At 35.6% G+C, this 21,074-nt stretch overlaps 2 protein-coding genes across 2 annotated transcripts in view; both read right to left on the reverse strand.

Annotated features, from left to right (window-relative positions):
* Window positions 1-8,324, reverse strand: part of LOC114660817 (DEAD (Asp-Glu-Ala-Asp) box polypeptide 41) — a 66,634-nt gene extending 58,310 nt beyond the window's left edge. The window contains exon 1 of the mRNA XM_028813732.2: window positions 8,187-8,324. Within this exon, the coding sequence (XP_028669565.1) occupies window positions 8,187-8,213 (27 nt within the window). The 5' untranslated portion in view covers window positions 8,214-8,324. The remainder of the gene's footprint in view (window positions 1-8,186) is intronic.
* An 11,810-nt stretch (window positions 8,325-20,134) lies between these two features.
* fam193b (family with sequence similarity 193 member B) overlaps window positions 20,135-21,074 on the reverse strand; it is a 126,803-nt gene continuing 125,863 nt past the window's right edge. The window contains exon 10 of the mRNA XM_028813733.2: window positions 20,135-20,960. Coding sequence (XP_028669566.1) covers window positions 20,879-20,960 — 82 coding nt within the window. The 3' untranslated portion in view covers window positions 20,135-20,878. The remainder of the gene's footprint in view (window positions 20,961-21,074) is intronic.

Genomic DNA, 21,074 nt, shown 5'->3' on the forward strand with positions numbered 1-21,074 from the left:
TATATATATATACACAGTGGTGTGAAAAACTATTTGCCCCCTTCCTGATTTCTTATTCTTTTGCATGTTTGTCACACAAAATGTTTCTGATCATCAAATACATTTAACCATTAGTCAAATATAACACAAGTAAACACAAAATGCAGTTTGTAAATGGTGGTTTTTATTATTTAGGGAGAAAAAAAAATCCAAACCTACATGGCCCTGTGTGAAAAAGTAATTGCCCTCTGAACCTAATAACTGGTTGGGCCACCCTTAGCAGCAATAACTGCAATCAAGCGTTTGCGATAACTTGCAATGAGTCTATTACAGCGCTCTGGAGGAATTTTGGCCCACTCATCTTTGCAAAATTGTTGTAATTCAGCTTTATTTGAGGGTTTTCTAGCATGAACTGCCTTTTTAAGGTCATGCCATAGCATCTCAATTGGATTCAGGTCAGGACTTTGACTAGGCCACTCCAAAGTCTTAATTTTGTTTTTCTTCAGCCATTCAGAGGTGGATTTGCTGGTGTGTTTTGCGTCATTGTCCTGTTGCAGCACCCAAGATCGCTTCAGCTTGAGTTGACGAACAGATGGCCGGACATTCTCCTTCAGGATTTTTTGGTAGACAGTAGAATTCATGGTTCCATCTATCACAGCAAGCCTTCCAGGTCCTGAAGCAGCAAAACAACCCCAGACCATCACACTACCACCACCATATTTTACTGTTTGTATGATGTTCTTTTTCTGAAATGCTGTGTTCCTTTTACACCAGATGTAACGGGACATTTGCCTTCCAAAAAGTTCAACTTTTGACTCATCAGTCCACAAGGTATTTTCCCAAAAGTCTTGGCAATCATTGAGATGTTTCTTAGCAAAATTGAGACGAGCCCTAATGTTCTTTTTGCTTAACAGTGGTTTGCGTCTTGGAAATCTGCCATGCAGGCCGTTTTTGCCCAGTCTCTTTCTTATGGTGGAGTCGTGAACACTGACCTTAATTGAGGCAAGTGAGGCCTGCAGTTCTTTAGACGTTGTCCTGGGGTCTTTTGTGACCTCTCGGATGAGTCGTCTCTGCGCTCTTGGGGTAATTTTGGTCGGCCGACAACTCCTGGGAAGGTTCACCACTGTTCCATGTTTTTGCCATTTGTGGATAATGGCTCTCACTGTGGTTCCCTGGAGTCCCAAAGCTTTAGAAATGGCTTTATAACCTTTACCAGACTGATAGATCTCAATTACTTCTGTTCTCATTTGTTCCTGAATTTCTTTGGATCTTGGCATGATGTCTAGCTTTTGAGGTGCTTTTGGTCTACTTCTCTGTGTCAGGCAGCTCCTATTTAAGTGATTTCTTGATTGAAACAGGTATGGCAGTAATCAGGCCTGGGGGTGGCTACGGAAATTAAACTCAGGTGTGATACACCACAGTTAGGTTATTTTTTAACAAGGGGGCAATTACTTTTTCACACAGGGCCATGTAGGTTTGGATTTTTTTTCTCCCTAAATAATAAAAACCATCATTTAAAAACTGCATTTTGTGTTTACTTGTGTTATATTTGACTAATGGTTAAATGTGTTTGATGATCAGAAACATTTTGTGTGACAAACATGCAAAAGAATAAGAAATCAGGAAGGGGGCAAATAGTTTTTCACACTACTATATATATATATATATATATATACTGTATATATAAATATATATATATATATATATATATATATATATATACTGTATATATAAATAAATATACTGTATATATACATATGTACTTATTGGCTCCTGTATTTAGGATATAGCAGGTTGGATAATGGATGGATGGACATCTGTATGGATAGCCGTATTTGCCCGTTTTCGTTTTTTTTCTTTGTTCAGTAATATTTCAGTAAACCCGGAGCTTGTCAGTTCAAATCCTGGTACTGACACTACTGTGTGACCCTGAGGAAGTCACTTCACCTGCCTGTGCTGCAAAAAACAAAAGTAATGTAACAAATTGTACCTCAGATGTTGTAAGTTGGTGGAATAAAGGCATAAGTAAAACAGATAAATATGTATTATACACATAGGAACTATTCATTTATTTTCAGTTAAGTCATCTGCAGCAAACTTTTATAAATGAGGGTTTCTGATTTTTTAGATAGTGCAAACTGTTTCTTCTTCATTGACGTTTTCTCTTGGAGAGCTTTTTTCATTTCATTGAAAATGAAAGCAGCAGCTGCCAAAATATGTAGCTTTCTTATTAATTTTTGAACATTGTGTAAAATAAATGTATAAAGTAACATAAAAGGTTTAAATACTGGTTATCATTTTACACTAAAATATTACTAAAGAGATACAAAAAAAGTAAAATGGATATGTTCTTTTTCTTTAAGGAGATTAAATATTACTGAAGAAAGAAAAAAAAAATTAAACAGCCAAATGGGGCTATGCATACGAACTTAAAAGGTTTAAATAAAACAGAAATATATATTTTATTTTTACTTGCTTAACTTGTGGAGGGTGTATCCTGTAGCAAAGCCATAACTTTTTTCGTGAAAGCCCGTTTCAGTAAATAAGTCTTAAAAACAGGCGTAAAGATATTGACAATAAGCTACGCAAACCCAGGATGACATTGAATCGTTTAAATCAAGTATCATTACATCTTCCTTTCTTAAAGAGAAGTAAGGCAGTACTTATAAGCTTACATATTTATATATAGACATACATACATATATATATATATATATATATATATATATATATATATATATATATATTCGAAGCCGTGCAAGCACACTCTTGAGAATGCAACGTATAGTTGTACAGAAGAAAAGCAATCCTGCCTCAAATGAATGGCAACCTTTTGTAGGTCTATGAACTTAATTTAAACTTTAGGTTTACACGGTGCTTTCTTTCCGTAGTACCTGCACTCATGAATATGTCTGTATGTGTCAGTCGGTCAAATCCACGTGCTTCGCACCGGCGAAGTACCGCTTTTAAATTTTTATTAAGAAGAAAATAAAACGTTTTTAAATTGAGAGACAATATACTAATAAGAGTTTGTTAAGGATGTTTTTTTGTGAAGCTGCCTTTACTCGAGTGATCACTTCGACCTGACTTGGTGGCCAACTATAAGCGTTACCTGGTAGGTAACCACCCATACAATCAGATTGTGAATCAGACTACGAATGCCGTGAATGTAATTACACACTCGCTGCACTTGCTTACGGTAATCGAACCTCGGACGTCAGCGCTAGAGGGGCTTAGCAGCGGTGAAGTATTGCTTTTAAATTTTAATTAAGAACAAAAGAAAACCTCAGAGGTTCGAGGGAGTGAAGTGAGTGTCCGGTTACCTACCAGGTAAAGCTTATGGTTGGACAGCAAGTGACGTAACATCAGCCACGGTGCCTTCAGTTGTGAGAAGCAGATCATAGAATGATTGAAAATAGTTTTGCATTTACCATTTTAGTAAAAGGCGAGCTTTTAAGCCTGAGAAATCACCCCGTAAATGCACACGTTTAATTGCACATGTGTTAATATGTATGGTTACACAGTATTAAAAGACAGTGAAGAACGTGATTTACCTTTGTTCCCGCGTTTGATAAAAGGCGAGCTTTTAAGCCTGAGAAATCACCCCGTAAATGCACACGTTTAATTGCACGTGTTAATATGTATGCTTACACAGTATTAAAAGACAGTCAAAAATTAACGTCATTTACCTTCGTTCCCGCGTTTGACTCGTGCTGTAAATCTCTTCCTTGTTTTTAGTTCACGTGATTACGTAGGAGGCGTGATGACGCGATACGTGACTCCGCCTCCTCCATTAGAGTATATGGACAAAAAATATGTTCCAGTTATGACTATTACGCGTAGAATTTCGAAATGAAACCTGCCTAACTTTTGTAAGTAAGCTGTAAGGAATGAGCCTGCCAAATTTCAGCCTTCCACCTACACGGGAAGTTCGAGAATTAGTGATGAGTCAGTCAGTCAGTCAGTGAGGGCTTTGCCTTTTATTAATATGTATAGATTATATGTATAGATATATATATATATATATATATATAACAGCAACACTCATAACAATAACAACACAATTACATTGACAATCATGTTACGTTATTTTTAAAGTGTTTCCTTTTTTTTCATAACCTCTTTAACACACTACTTCTCCGCTGCGAAGCGCGGGTATTTTGCTAGTATATATATATATATATATATATATATATGTAGATATGTAAATGTATATATATATGTCTGTATGTATATATATTTGTATGTGTATATGTATATGTGTGTGTGTGTATGTATGTGTGTATATATATATGTGGATGTGTATATATATGTAGATATGTATATATATGTTTACATAACCTCTGTAACACACTACTTCTCCGATGCGAAGCGGGGGTATTTTGCTAGTACATACATATACACATATACATATACATACATATATACATATACAGTGCATCCGGAAAGTACTCACAGCGCATCACTTTTTCCACATTTTATTATGTTACAGCCTTATTCCAAAATGGATTAAATTCATTTTTTTCCTCAGAATTCTACGCACAACACCTCATAATGACAATGTGAAAAAAGTTTACTTGAGATTTTTGCAAATTTATTAAAAATAAAAAAATTGAGAAAGCACATGTACATAAGTATTCACAGCCTTTGCCATGAAGCTCAAAATTGAGCTCAGGTGCATCCTGTTTCCCCTGATCATCCTTGAGATGTTTCTGCAGCTTAATTGGAGTCCACCTGTGGTAAATTCAGTTGACTGGACATGATTTGGAAAGGCACACACCTGTCTATATAAGGTCCCACAATTGACAGTTCACGTCAGAGCACAAACCAAGCATGAAGTCAAAGGAATTGCCTGTAGACCTCCGAGACAGGATTGTCTCAAGGCACATATCTGGGGAAGGTTACAGAAAAATTTCTGCTGCTTTGAAGGTCCCAATGAGCACAGTGGCCTCCATCAATCGTAAGTGGAAGAAATTCGAAACCACCAGGACTCTTCCTAGAGCTGGCCGGTCATCTAAACTGAGCGATCAGGGGAGAAGGGCCTTAGTCAGGGAGGTGACCAAGAACCCGATGGTCACTCTGTCAGAGCTCCAGAGGTCCTCTGTGAAGAGAGGAGAACCTTCCAGAAGGACAACCATCTCTGCAGCAATCCACCAATCAGGCCTGTATGGTAGAGTGGCCAGACGGAAGCCACTCCTTAGTAAAAGGCACATGGCAGCCCGCCTGGACTTTGCCAAAAGGTACCTGAAGGACTCTCAGACCATGAGAAAGAAAATTCTCTGGTCTGATGAGACGAAGATTGAACTCTTTGGTGTGAATGCCAGGCGTCACATTTTGGGAAAACCTGGCACCATCTCTACAGTGAAGCATGATGGTGGTAGCATCACGCTGTGGGGATGTTTTTCAGCGGCAGGAACTGGGAGACTAGTCAGGATAAAGAGAAAGATGACTGCAGCAATGTACAGAGACATCCTGGATGAAAACCTGCTCCAGAGCGCTCTTGACCTCAGACTGGGGCGACGACCCTAAGCACACAGCCAAGATATCAAAGGAGTGGCTTCAGGACAACTCTGTGAATGTCCTTGAGCGGCCCAGCCAGAGCCCAGACTTGAGTCCGATTGAACATCTCTGGAGAGATCTTAAAATGGCTGTGCACCGACGCTTCCCATCCAACCTGATGGAGCTTGAGAGGTGCTGCAAAGAGGAATGGGTGAAACTGGCCAAGGATAGGTGTGCCAAGCTTGTGGCATCATATTCAAAAAGACTTGAGGCTGTAATTGCTGCCAAAGGTGCATCGACAAAGTATTGAGCAAAGGCTGTGAATACTTATGTACATGGGATTTCTCAGTTTTTTTATTTTTAATAAATTTGGAAAAACCTCAAGTAAACTTTTTTCATGTTGTCATTATGGAGTGTTGTGTGTAGAATTCTGAGGAAAAAAATGAATTGAATCCATGCACTGTACGAATATATATATATATATATATATATATATATAAATATATATATATATATATATATATACAGCACATAAATACTAATTTTTTCTACTCTTGAGCTTCTGCACATTTTTAATTTCCCCTTGGGAACAAATAAACTATCTAATCTTATTATACAGATGGTGAATAAAGATTAGGTTATGTCATACTTGGTTCTAGTCCACCAAGAATTATATTCTGCTAATACAATTAACAACAGATTGAAAAATCACCCCTTGAACATGCAACTCACAAGGCGAAATGTGCACATGCATAATGATCCTCAAAGCTTTTGTCCCCATTGTGCAGTTTTAACTTTTAAGAATTACAAATTTCTATTTTTATCGTTAAATCAGCTGCTAAATTTGTTTTTATTTCCTCACTAGTTACAAAAAATATATGCATTTTGCAATAGTCCTACTTTTTTATTTACTGTTTAGTTTTAGCAATTGTCTTAAAATAAATGTTTCTATTTTGAAATATGCTTTTTAATCTCGAAATGCAGTAAACTCAATTTATTTTTAAATGTGTGGTTACAAGCAAAATAGAAATAGAACTGCCTTGTTTAATTAACGAGTCTATGGTTTTGACAAATATTTAGGTGTGCATTTGAAGTCTAAGCACACTTTCACTAACATTTTTTTTTCTTCCCCATCCCGCATTGGCGTCCGGTGTCCCAAAAGTTCAAAAATTACAGGTCTTCTCTAGAACTGATTCCTTTCCTGGGGAAAAACTCTGCTGCCACTTTAGATTCACTGTCACTCCAGTGTTAACACTGCAAGCTATCCGAGTCTTGTTTAACTGAATCGTTCAGTATTTGAAACTGCGTTCCTTAACAGAACAATACGAAGCGCTATTTGTTTTGTATTTTATACATATCTCTATAGTTATTTTTAATATGTAAAGGTATATTAATTAATAAATAAATCAATAATCGTCAGCGTCATGGAGATACGGAGACGCCAATTGCGCTAGCTGGTTGGCTTTCGTTAGTGTGAGAGATAATGGCTTGTTTTTAAACAAACTCCGGGTCCTCCCACAAAACGTAGGCGTTTGCAGCATTATTGATTCAAATGTGAAAACCGTTATCCATGGCTTGAATCCGTGATAGGCGATGGATACAATGGTCCACGGCACAATTTGCGGAATGCATTTTCTGTTGCGCATGGCTGCGTATGTGATGTCAAGCAGAATGCCGCTGGAGAGACGCACGCTGTTAACAAGAGAGGAACCCAGAGTATTGCACAATTCCTTGTGCCTCACTCATTACCTGAAACAGACAGGGTAATGATGCATTGTTGATGTTGTGAATATGCTAATTTGATTAATAATAAATATAAAAAAAATAATTCATGCAGAACAACTTATACCCAAAATCATGGCTTTCACAGAGACCATGTAATAACCATAGCTAAAAGGAGAAATATCTATTTAACTTCCAAAATAAAAGTATAAATAAAACTGTAGCCTCCTGCTTTTTATTATCTTTATAATAGGTGATACCAACTGTGATGGCACGTATTTATCACACGGTGAAGCACAAGCTAGATGATAATAGTCTAGATTATGCTCTGAAATTAAACCTCAAAACCTTCTTCCGACTCAAAACGTCCGGCTGACAGAAGCCATGTTGCTTCAACAATGCGGCGGAATGTACTTGCTTTTACTGATGTTACTGAAACAATATTTTATAAGCTATGTTTTTGTTTTGAGGATTTTTTTCTGGTGTTTTCAATGAATATTGTTAATGCATTTAAAACATTAAAGTTTGGCTGTGAACTGCACTTGCTGGTGACGCTGTTGCACCTTTTTTGGTTGCTGTTTGTCGTGAAATTTTATCAATGACTGTAGTTAATGTATTTTACATAGTACTTTTTGGAAAACACGATTGGGTGGGTTGAGAGAAAATACATTGGATGGAGTCGATTGTTTCATAATAAAACACACCGGCTAATCCCCTGTTCTACGCACCACTTTCCACAAATTCCACAATATCCTCACCTACCATTGCCCTAGGGTTTCCCTTATTTTTGTTTAGGAAAGGTGATAGCCCTACAGCCACAGTCTCTTTTAAGCCATATTAAAGTAATAAGGTTTCTTCCTTCACGTTGGCGCACAAAGACAACCGAGCAAAGCTTTTAATGTCTTGTCCTGCCGATACAAATACAAGTACACGGGAAATTAAATACGGAAAACGCATTAGTCGTCTGTCGATATTTCATTGCTCACCTTTGTTTCTCTATCTTCACTTGACATTTTCTTTTAAAATGTAATACTGAATACACGAGTACAGTTTTCACAACCAAAAAAAAAACGCTGTGTCGCAAAGTCCGTCCAGTATTTTTCACCGGTGTCGCACAGAGGCATACGTATAAATTGTGCGAAGGGTTTTTCAACGGTGGCCGATAAGGCTCATTCCGCGATTTCAGGAACGCAACTTTCACTTTTAAAGTTCAGAAGCATTGGATGAAACTAAAGACAGTAACATGCAGCATCATCTATTTATTTTTTGATAATTTTCAAATTATTTAACTTAAAAACATAATGACGCTAAAAGGATTATTAATATTTTAAATCCTTTTGAAATGAAATGGATTGGTTGTTTAATGTACCTAGTTGGATTAAACTGGCTTAAAATATGATATTTTTGTTATTTTACATTACTTTACTTTAAAACAAATTAAAGTATGCATTATATAGATACTTTAACTTTTTATTTATTATATAGGCTTGAAGCCATTTGTCAGCATGAACATATATTCAGTAAGATTCTTTGGTGTATGCTGTGAACACAAAGCTTTTTTATTGCTCATGCCATACACGTAAAGAGGTAATGTAAAACATATCAGAGTTGTTTTACAAGTTCCCGCAGTTAACATCCATGCCAAACGTAGCATAAAGTTGTGTGTATTAAAGAAAACAGATGCCCCCTTAGCAAACCTTGGCTGGTCAGGATTTTCCATAGGCGAGACTTACAGTATTTCATCAAGAGACATGCTGCTGTACAGTGTTATTCTGAAAAGTAATTTTATTCAGTTTAATAGGAAATATTAATTTTAGATGAACTGTTAGAGTGGCACATTTGATCTGCCTAATCTGGTCATTGGACAAAGCAAAAACAATTTATCTGAAAAATATGAGAAATGCTGAATTTCTGATGTCAACAGAACATCAACACTTCTTATGGTTCTTCTGTCCACTTCTCACACCAAACACCAGTTAGCCTGGTCTTCTTATGCCTACATAGAGAGGGAAACAGAAATACAGGCACTATTTAAAAAAAAAAAAAAAAAAAAAAAAAGAACATAAAATTTTTTTTTTTTTTTCATTAACTTACTTTAAATTCTGTCCACTATAATGGCATAACACCCAAAAATCCATAAAGTAAAAAATGCCCACATCATTATCATTGAATATAGGTTTACAATACCCATTGTCTCCAATTTGTACAAGTTTTTTTACATTTATATCAATCATGGCTCAGGGTTGCTCTCTTGGTCCTTTCCTTCCACTAACATCTTGAATGGCTATGCCATCTTGTCACCCACCATTAGAATCTGTCTGATACGTTTTTTTTGTTTGTTCTAATGATAAAACATTTTCAGGATATTCCTTTGTGTGACAGATTAAGCTATTCATCTGAATTACTTCTAAATACCTCTATTTGCAAACTCCCATCCTACTTCCTTCAAGTTCAAGTTTAATTTCACATTGAAGTATCTGTTAAGAGTATTAAGCCAAACCCCACACTATGTCTTAATCTTTTTCTTGAGTCCTTTCACACAGTCACAAGTGGCCAACCAGTCAGAACAAAATATATTTGTCAAACCCTTAGACATTGCTCAGCACAGGCTTAAACATTTATAGTGCCCGTTTCCACTTTTCTCTTTCTGGGAACGTAGTTGATGATGTTCATATGTTGCATCAGCAGAAAAATTAAACTAGACTTTTTGGTTTTATCTCAGTTGTTATTAAATTAACATAGAGTCAATGATTTTAATGGAATGTTATACAATATTGCTTTGATTTTTACATTAATCATAGAAATAAATTTCTGTTTAACTGTATGTTTAACTTGATATATGTATTTATGCATGTAGAAGCTGTAAGTCATTTACTTTGTTATTGTATGATAGTTGTGAATATGTGTAAGTGCTCTGAACCTGAAAAATGCCATACAAACAAACTAGATTGAAGTATTTTTGTAATTTCTGTACAGGCACTGTATAATTAATTGTCAAGCCTGCTTAATTTAGGGTTGAAGGAAGAGAGTAGAATTGCACAAATGGCAAGAAGAAAGACAATCATGCAATGAGGCAAAGATCCTAAACACATAAGCAAATCTGCATCAGAATAGTAGAAGGGAAAGCAGTATGGATGTTTGGAATAGTCTGCTCAAATTCTGGACCTACCTTCCATTCAGATGTTGCTGCTTGACCTGAAATGAGTAGCTCATTCTTGAAAACAAAAAATTGCATTGAGCAGAAACTGTTTGGGTAAAATTCCTCTGCAGCACTTTAAAAAGTCTGACAGAGCTAGTGAAGGGCTGCTTCAGTGGGAATCCGCAAAGGGAAAAAAAGTCACCTAACTGGGAAAACAACATATATAGAAAAGAAGATCAGAGACACAAAGTGTAAGCTACCCGTCCAAAACACATCTCTAACACTCTTTTTTAGCACAGAAATAATCTTTACCTTATTCACTTCGAAAGACAGGTAACTACAGCAAATGTTTAATTACAGTTATCACTGTTAAAAGTGTTGTATACAGTGTGAAATAAGAAAAGCAACAAGGTAAGTAGAATTGGGATCCCAGGTGGAAATCCCGGTTTAATGGTAAAAACTGATGTTGTCGTTTGATTGAAGATAATGGAAAGAATAATCCTTTGATGTGGTTTAAAAGAAAACAAAAGTGACAAAAGTCATTTTAGGAAGAACATCTGTGTTTTCCTAAGCATTACTTACAAAAGCTTCCTTTTTGGGGCTTCTTTTATGTTCCACAAACTAGAAGAGGAGAAGTCAAGTTGGAACGGATGTGACTTCAGTGGTATCAGGTGTGACTACATAAGCCTGAGAAAATGAGTGAAAATTAATGTTAGAATAAAGTAACTCTTTCTTCTTTTCCCTGTACCATCTTGAATTGGTCCCTGTAAGACATTTAAAATCAGTAACTGGTGTCAAACACGTAACCAATCTATGGGCAATAACTTTTTTTTATACAAGGTGCTGAGCACTGAATACACTACTTCAATACAGGAATAACAACAGCTTATGGTATCTGTTCACTGAGGATCCATTTTATGAAATCAAAGATTTTTGTTGGATATCTTTTACCTTTCACTGTGATAATATGCTACTATGCAGAAAATCATTTTGAGGAAGTTTTTTCATGCCATTGTATGGTTAAATTTAAAAACACGTGTGATGGATGGATCAACATTCCAGCTGGGATTGACCTTGTACCCTTGCCTGGCCAGGAGATAAATATAACAGACAGAGTCGGGAGGTTGGTGGACAAACTTTGCTGGGAGGTTTGGGGGATAAAGGGAAGGGAAGGAAAGGATTGTGCTGTACTGTTTTGTACTGGGCAAAAAAAAAAAAAAAAAAAACCACTCGATTTGAACCTGTGAACTGATCAAGTTGCATTGGGTGTTTGCAGCTCTGATGTGCCCCCTAGTGGCCGCACATGACTTATGGCATTTTATTTCAAATTTGCTAAAATGTGTCCTTAACTTAGTGGGGTAAGCCAATGTCGTGATATATGCAATGGAGTAATACAATTAACTTTTTAGTTATAGTCCATGTTCCCATGTGACGAATCATTAATCAGACAATTCAGAAATCTTGACAGAAATCAATTGCAGAAGTCAATTAAGTTTGATATAAATGAAAAAACTAGCTTTTCAGTATATTGGGATACTGTAATACCTTAATTAAGTAACATTTTTAACCAGGAGAAATCACATGTTAAATATTTTGGATTAAAAAAAAAAATAAAAGTTTAAGCTTTTCAAATTAAAAAGGTCTCAGTATTGTCTTGCTACTTGTATATTAACCTATTATTACATTTTTTTTTCAATATTTATGAAGTAATCTTTTTTCCATTGGCACTACTTAATTAAAATGTATTTATTTAGTTCTTAGTTAATTGATTATTATTTTATTGACAAGGTTGGGCTTATTTTGCCTCTACTTTAAATTATGTGCATGCTTCCAGTATGCAGCAAAGTGTAGAAAAAATAAAATCATATTAACTTTGAAAGGCCACCATCAGTTTCACAGTGAAACACTAAAGGCGCTTTGCAGTACCTATTATAAGATGACTGCCTTCCCGAGTCTGAGAGGGTGTATCTGCTTCATTTTTTCAAGATGTTCATGAGATATTCTTAGGTCTCTTTGAACTTTCTTTGCGCAGAGGTGCCTTTGACAGGTTCAGATAAAGAAAGCATGAGGGGTGGCCTTGATGGGTAACAGGCTAAAGAATGCAAGAATAATATAATTTCTTAAAAAAGAAATTCAGTATTTTCTATAACTTTGTTTGTAATACAGATCTTTGGCAGCTCCAGTGCCAGCATTTATTTCTAAGAATTGAGACTTAAAACATTCTTAGGTTTTTGTTTGTTGTTTGTAACCTTTTCTTTTATTTGAAGATAGTTTTTATAGTTTGGGTTCTTTTTCCTCTAAACACATTTACACGTTGAAGCATTCATTTAGAAAATAAATTATTTTTCTCTTTCACTGAGGATTCTTTCTGAATGGTGTCTTTCTTTGGACGGATTGGCTTAGCTTGTCCTACCTATAACTATGCTATAGTTCTAATCAGACGATCGATAGATAGATAGATACTTTATTAATCCAAAAGGGAAATTCACTTACACCTTTTGATCTCACTAGAGTAGCTAATTAGAAGCTTAACAAGGGAAATATCCTTTTATAAATAAACACAGCTGAGTGACATCAGTGTATGCATAATAAGCATTAAAGTTTCAAAATGGAAATCTCATAAAGGCAACATAAGGGAGAAAAAATGACTAATCCCAGCACTGAACCCTTAAAGTTATACGACGTTACACAAGTTTTCTAGAGATTTTCAGTCATGGGCTTCATTTACATAATTTTAGCAAGCTAGGAGCAGTTGTGGTATGCAACTGACATACTCAATGACTCAGTTTAAGTAGTCCGTGAATTGCCCTAATGAAATCAAACCGGTCTGATTTTGTCTTAAATCATAGGGGTGGGCTGTGTGTACATGAGATCAGCCAGCCAATGAGTGCCCACCCAGAAATACAATGCATATAATGAGGAAGGAATGAGGAACATGTTTGTGTTGGCCCTTGCAAATAGAAAACACTGACGTCTCATGTTTTATAGAATGAAAGAATGTTAAAAAAGACAAATTGCAGCTGTAAACCCTTCATCCAGCACTGGCTCAGTCAGGCAGCATGGTGCAGGATGTTGCAAAAAGGAGTGAGCTGGCAATACTTTGTAAATTTTAAACTATATTGGAAAGTTGTCACACAGTCGTGAAATTTGACTTGCCCAGGAATTTCTAGTTGTGTAAATTGACACATTCATGCAATGAGATCAGCAGCCACAGTTGTCAAGTTTAACATACCCTCCAATTACAGCCATGTAATGTTTTTGGAGCACCATACTGTATGTGATTTCAGGCAACAACAATGGAATACTGTTGCCAGACTTGACATGTACTGAAAAAGATTTGTTAAGCATAAATACCTAAGAAAGGTGCTTCACAGTCCACCCAAATTCTGAATCCAGTGACATAGAATGCTAGAATCAACAGTAGGGGTATGATACTTGAATCACTTGGTCTTCAACAATATGGCATTTGCAATGAGTACACATATAGTTTTAATTTTTATTAATTAGTTATTTACAACAGTAATAAAGCCCACTGCAGATTGCATGTAAATATTTTTGAGCTAGAATGTGGGGAAATCATTCACTCATTTTGATTATTTATGCTCATACTATGGTGCCCCTGAATTATAAGAGCCAAAAACTGAAAGATGTTCACACAAGATACATGGGCAGTGATAGCATGCAAATTGCAAGTAGCAGATTGGACTGGTGATTTAAAACCTGAACAAGTCAGTATACTAAATGCATCAAAATAATGTGCGGCTCTCAATGAATCAGAAATCATATTCATCTTCTGGCCCTAGTATATACACAAAAGTCACAAAAAGGCATCTTGTCATGTATCACAAAGAGATTATTTATTTATATCTAAAGTAAAGCCATTTAAAATTCTTCTTTCTTTGTTGTTGGTCACATTAAGAGCCTCTGTCCCTTGGAGTGGCAAGATTTAGGGGCTTTTTATGTTTTTTTTTTTTTTTTTGTAGGACAGGAATAAAGTAAAATAAAACACGTAAGAAAGAATTTCCTTATGCTGTGTACACAATAATAAACTTGAACCAGAATAAGGAATATCAACCGAAAATCTATACTTGACTAAACTTTAAATGTCTTGATATTAATCATTGAAAATTACTTTCAGTTGACTTATTTAGCAAACTGGACAATTTATAGAAAAAGGTAAAGTTAACTGGTGATGGCACAAATGTTGCCTGCATCTTTACAAAATGTTTCAATAAGAAAACAGGCATCAGACTTTTCCTTAATGAAAACTACTTGATTTTCCAATGAGTGGTTGTTTAACTTTTTTATTCAAACTTTTGTTTAGAGTAAATTATTTCTGTAGTTTATATCTGTAGGTTATTGAGATGTTATAGAATAATAATTAGTTGGCAAAAATGTAGACATTGCTAATTTTTTTATGCTAAAGTGCTTCCAAGTGGACACATAGGCAAAAAGGTGGAGTGATCTTTTGTTACACTTCAGCAGCCACATATATATTTACATTTTTAGACATAGTCTAAATAAAAGTTCTGTAATAATCAGTCTTGTTTGCCTCACAACACAATTTCTACTTCAAGCCTTCACTTTGTTTTACCTGAAGGGTTTCTCACATCCATTAAATTTCATTGAAATAAAATTTACTATATTTTTGTCATTTGTTTATAACAATTATTCAACTTTCTGATATCAGTGATAGAATGTGGCTGAAATATATTAATAAAATGTTTCAAATTATTATTACTTAGTACGTATTCACTTTTTTGATGTCTTTTTTAGATGTAGGCTTAACTACCCATTGTGCTCATTTTTAGCCATGTCATGTGTACATTATAGCCTGTGAAGTTCTTAAACCTACATGTGATGACAGACAGGACAGAACCCATACAATGTTTTAAGTGCCAAATGTTTGTCAATCTTTGTTCCTTTTCAGCAGAAAACCTATGATCAGAAGCAGATTTCTGTTATGGGAAAACAGTTTATATGGATAGGTAATGCTTTTACAAAGTGTAGTTATTTAGACCAGTGTTCCTTAAACTTTATTTCTCTTGTGACCCAATCTTACCTTTCCTATTGCCTTCAAGACCTGCTGTCAGTGGAGAACCACTGACAGCAATCCCAGGAAGGAAAAATCCTGTCAACCACTGTAGTGGAGCAAGGTTGATTGCTTAAACACATTGAGAGACACTACACAAATTGTACACAACCCCTTCCTGTAGAATAAAATTATAAGTCATGACTCTGCATGACCCTAAAGTAGACAACCTGCAACCCATTGTGGGTTGAGACCCATAGTTTAAGAAATTATGATTTAGATAATTAAAGAATTAACACAGTCTTGTATAAAAAGGTGGAGTAGAACCAGCCACTCCTTCTGCTAGTTACAGTTAATTCAACAGGTATCATGGGAAGTCAGAAAGAAAAATGTCATTAGCTAGGGGGGCAACTGTAGATGAAAGTTTAAACTTGCCAATTTCTTATCTATGATAATCATGTACCAATTCAAAACAGTCGAGCAACTGTGGAACTTGACCAAATGTGTAAACATAGTGTAGACAGATGTGAAAACTAACAGGTGTGCCATGAGGATATGATGATATTTGAAAAGATAGCATAAATGGTTAGACTGAGTTAGAGAAGAATTAAAGTACTAAAAAAATGATGATGCAGTTTACTTAACTTGTCTTAATTGCCAGTTCAGAATGTTTAATGCTTCCTCCTAATGTCATTCATGTGACATACATACACAATATTTAGCATTTTATATAGACAGATTGCTTAGGCATAAACAAAATAAGAAGGCTAATGGAGTATTTTCAGGTTAACACATGTTTAAGCTAGATTAAGAAGAATGATGTTTATAAATAGTCATTTAGCCCGTTACAATAACGGGCGCTAGAACAGTAGTGCATAAACATTAGTAGGAACAGTCTAAATGGCAAGGGACTTTGACCTCATTCTTTTTGTTGGTCGTATTTTTCTTTCTTTCAGCCTTTCTTTTGTTGATGTTAACTTGCTGAGCTGACCGTTCTTCATGGGCTGCCGCCGTGTATTGTGTGTCTTTAATTTTCTGTGACAGTAATACTGTCTTGTACGGCTCTATTCAATAAGGGTGAGCACAAAAAGGCGAGCTTCAAAAGGGCGACCTCAATTGAGCGCGGCGAATAAAGGCGTTCGTAGATAATTTAGTTCAAATGGCTCTGGAATATGTGAAGAGCAACAAAAGTGCAGATCTTTATTTACGTGCACCTTTATTCGCTGCGCCCAATTGAGGTCGCCCTTTTGAGGCTCACCTTTTTGTGTGCACCCTTATTGAAGGATGCCTGTGCACGCCCTTATTGAAGGATACCGTCTTGTACGTCCGCTGGCTTGTACGTCCGTAATATACCTTTAATTTTCTCTGGCGGTAATACAGGCACGCGCGTCGGTAATATGCCTTTAATCTCCTCTGACAGTAATACTGGCTTGTATGTGGCTGTAATATGCGTCACTGTATTGTGTACCTTTAATTTCCTCTCGCAGTAATACTGGTTTGTATTTCCGTAAAACGCCTCTAACATTCTCTGACAGTAATATCGCGCATCGCACCGTGCCCCGCGCATGCGCACTTCACCAGAAGACACCCACACACGGACACCTGGATGCACATAGGGATTTTATATATATATAGATGCAAGGTTGCAGGAAGTTAACTTGATGATTATGGGCAGAGATATTTCGCAAAAAAACTTTACTTATGAGGTGATAATTTTTAGAACAAATGTGTTATTCTTTGGGTATTAAACATGTACAATGATAAAAGACCCATCTGAAAGGTAAGTGTTCTGTTCTATAGGCTTACTTCAGCTGTTAGAATATGGGAGTGAAAGAGGCATTTAAAAGAAAGTTAAATACATCCGTTCTTCAGTGCCATATTTCCTTGCCTTAGTATCCCTAATTGTTACTAAAGAGGGATCTAATGATTTTAATGTGCATGTCTTAAAAAAAGGAAAATACTCCAAAGGAGCATATGAACCAGCTGCATAATCATAGTTTGTCAAAAACTGAAGAATGAGAGAGTGATTTTTTAGGTGTATAAACCCCTTAATACATACACAAATATACTTTTGTTAGTGAAGTGGTGCAAAGAACATAGTAAGAGTTGATTGGGTAGTGCAAAAAAATTGACCTACTCAGAGGACCCATTATTCACTGTATTCTCAGTAAGCAGATTCCAATGGCTATGTCATAGCATTCAAAGTGTTTTGTTAGCATTCAGCAGGTTCACACTTTTACCTAAAACGTATGGTGAATACCAATAAATACAAGTAAGTGTAAGTGATTGTGTTCATCTTATGTCAAACCTGTTCCATCCTGTTTTCAGTGTAATCTTCCAAGGCAATGCTGCAATTTATAACCTTTGGTCAGTATGAATATATTTCACTGATTTACATCGTAAACCACAGATACCCAGCTAACAGATTTAAGTCCAGTTGAGAACTTATAGGAGATCTTGTAGCAGTGTCTGAGAAAGCCATCCACCTCCATCTCGAAAACATTAAATATACATTTCCAATGAAAGACACTCTAATATTGTTCCAGAATCCATGGCAAGTTGTATTGAAAGTGCCCTGATGGGTCAAGATGAACCAACACCCTGTTAGGATAATTTCTATAGGTATTTTTTGATTTTGTCAGGCATCTGCTGTAAACTAAGCTATACTTAAAACTTATTGTGCTTCAATAATAATTACGGGATGAAACCTCAAGAATAATGAAACACTCAACTGACTGACAATCAAATGTAGACTGAAACTGAGAATCAGATGTATTAATGATGTATGGTAGCAGTGCTATTAGTGTACAAATTTGATCTTATAAATAAATCTCTCAATGGTTTATTTTTTTTTTTTTAGTCTACCAATTTACTTCACACATAGTGTAATGGCAAATTTATATTCTATGATACAAAAATACAATTTCATAAGAAGTTTTGTCTAGTCAGTGCAGAATGTTTCGTACTGTCATTATTTCAAATGTACATATTGATTATTAATTTCAGTGGAGCCCTGGAAGATGTAAGAAGACAGATCAAATTTTGAAGAAGTGGCATAAACTATAGATGAAAAGGAAGTATTGATATTTTTCTGCCTTTTGGGATATACCAGTTCTGTTCCTCATCCTAGCCAAAAATAACTGTGTGCCACATCAACAAAGACAACTCTAAAAGGAACTGGTAAGAAGCCTCCAATTGACGTTGAACTGGACAAGAGAAAAGCATGCACTGAACTGTTAAAATCAGATCAAACATGAACTGGTGTTATGTTAACAGCTACAGAATCCATCTTTACTCAAGCATAACTGCTCTCTGTCCCAGTCATTTTAGTAAGAATTAACATCATAATAGTAGCTTGCAGTAAATGAAACAGGTTTACAGGCAAAAAAAAAACACACATTTTATGCTAAACACTCATTGGACTGTCTTAACAAAGAAGAATGAGGTTCATTAACCTTTAGCTGCAGACTTGTAAATGCTTAACTTGAAACCACTGTTTATTGCAAGTGTGCTTCAAAAATGAAGTAGTAGAAAAGACAAGAAAAGAGACACAGTTATTTAGCTTTTGTCAAAACTGTATTTTTTAATCTTTCAGAATGAAAGATTTTTCACAGTATCAAAAGTGAATAATAATAAAAAAACAGAGAAGCCAACATACACTTGGCTCTTAATGGTACAGTATAAATCTACATTCCAAACCTTAAGATATTGTCTTGTAGTTGACTATAACCTGGATAGCACCAGAAACTTTGTAAAATATGAAACACAAAACAAGAAAGGTACACCATTTCATTCACGTAAGCATCAGTAAGCACTGTTCTCTGAAAACAACTGTCAAGAGGAGACTGGGCTGGCATCTCATAGCTATGTCAGAAAGAGGAGCAGATGCAGAAGCCTGTACACAATATCTAACTGAAATACGTACCATTCTGGACAGCTCTGTCAGTTTGAAAAAATAAAAATAAGAAAATTAAACCCCACAGCTTTGTTTTCAGACAAAAACGCTGACATTACATAGCTGTGGTATAAATAGCAGCACAGGACAAAAAAAGAAGATGAGAATTCATCTGCATGTCCTGTGCAAATTGAAGAGAGAACAGCACCGTATGTCTACAAGTTTATGAGGCTGCAATATGCAGTACAATAGGTGGCATGTCTGTACTGTTCAAGCTAAGGAAAAATGCAAAGAATTGTGGTTTAAAAAAAAAAAAAAAAAAAAAAAAAAAACAAAGGTCAGTGAAGACAAGCAATGCTAACTTTAAAAGTACTAATTGATAAAAATGTTTACATTTTCCTGCCAAAACATGGATGTGTACTTGAATTATTATTATGGGGTAATTTCCAAAGTAATGTTTCCTAGCAGAAAAAAATTGCTTTTTTAAAAATACAAATCAATACAATTTTTATTTTTGAATATTTAAAATAATTATATGTTCTTTTTCAGTTCCCACATCCTAATAAAATAGACTTAAAGGTGCTGAAAAAGAAAAAGTAAAGGAGGAAAAGAAATGCCCTGGCACAAGAAACAAGGACGTGCCTTCCAACACTAAAATGGAGCTAATCAAGAGTGTATCATGATTTGGTAGGGAGGCTCAAATTCCATAAAATCAGAACTATTCCAAGTACTTGTGCAGGTAAGCCTATTCTTAAAAGAAGTGGAAACCAAACTAAAAAGTAATCCACACAGGTGCAGATATAAAGTCACATCAAGCAAAGATGGTTCCAGTGGAACCACCTGAACAAAAAGTGTTTTTTATGACACCTACATGAGAGGCTAAAACCTCCACCTGGGAAAACATATTCAAAACAAAACTATGTATGGATATTCATTGGGCAAGTTTAAATATTTTCTTTCTTCCATAAAACTAAACACTTTAAATTTAAAAAATACTCAATTTTAAATTAGACTGAATAAAAAACACAAAATAATGATGCCTGAAACATGGGAAAAACAAAGTTTTAAGAAATGTGTGCTTCTGTCTTTTATAGACTAGGAACAAAAAGAAAAAATAAATTAAAAAAACTATACTATTAACACCCAAGTATAGCAATCTTTTCAATATTTTGTACAGAGAAGATAAAAAAAACATGAATTCAGCATTAAAATGAAGGGCATCAGCATGCTCCTGCTCCCACCTCTGAAGGACAGTCAATTAGATATTTTAAACAATAACAGTAAGCTACTGATCAAAGAACAGGCTTCACCAATGAATACTAGGTCAGTCATTGCATTCCCATTAACCAAACTGGAGGACGAAAAACATGAATGTAGAGAATAGTGAAGAAACTGGCCATAAATACTCAAGTCCTTAAAGCTCAACCATAACAGGCAAGCATGTCCAGGTTTCAAGGCGGTGTACACGTTAAATGTGGGAAACATGTGGAGTAGAAGCTCTTGTTTAGGGCAAATTAAGTGCCGACAGAAGGTCTGTCTTCAATCAGGTCACTGCGTAGGAACTCTATAGAAGAGAGGAGTACCAATAGTCTTGTGCACGAGGAGCTGCATTTCAGGCAACTTTCTTGAGGCTGAAGTTGGACCAATTCACAGCTACTTTCTGCCGCGTTTGTTTAGCTGAATCGAGGCAAAATCTGAGGAGAGAAGAAAATGTTGAAAACAGTATTAATGGAGCTGTTTAGTCAAATGGTTCTACCCAAAAATGCCTTGATTTGTTGTGATTGTTTCTCTAATGCAGCAAGTCTTTC

The sequence above is a fragment of the Erpetoichthys calabaricus genome, chromosome 11 (genome assembly GCF_900747795.2).
Source record: "Erpetoichthys calabaricus chromosome 11, fErpCal1.3, whole genome shotgun sequence".
NCBI classification, from domain to species: domain Eukaryota; kingdom Metazoa; phylum Chordata; class Cladistia; order Polypteriformes; family Polypteridae; genus Erpetoichthys; species Erpetoichthys calabaricus.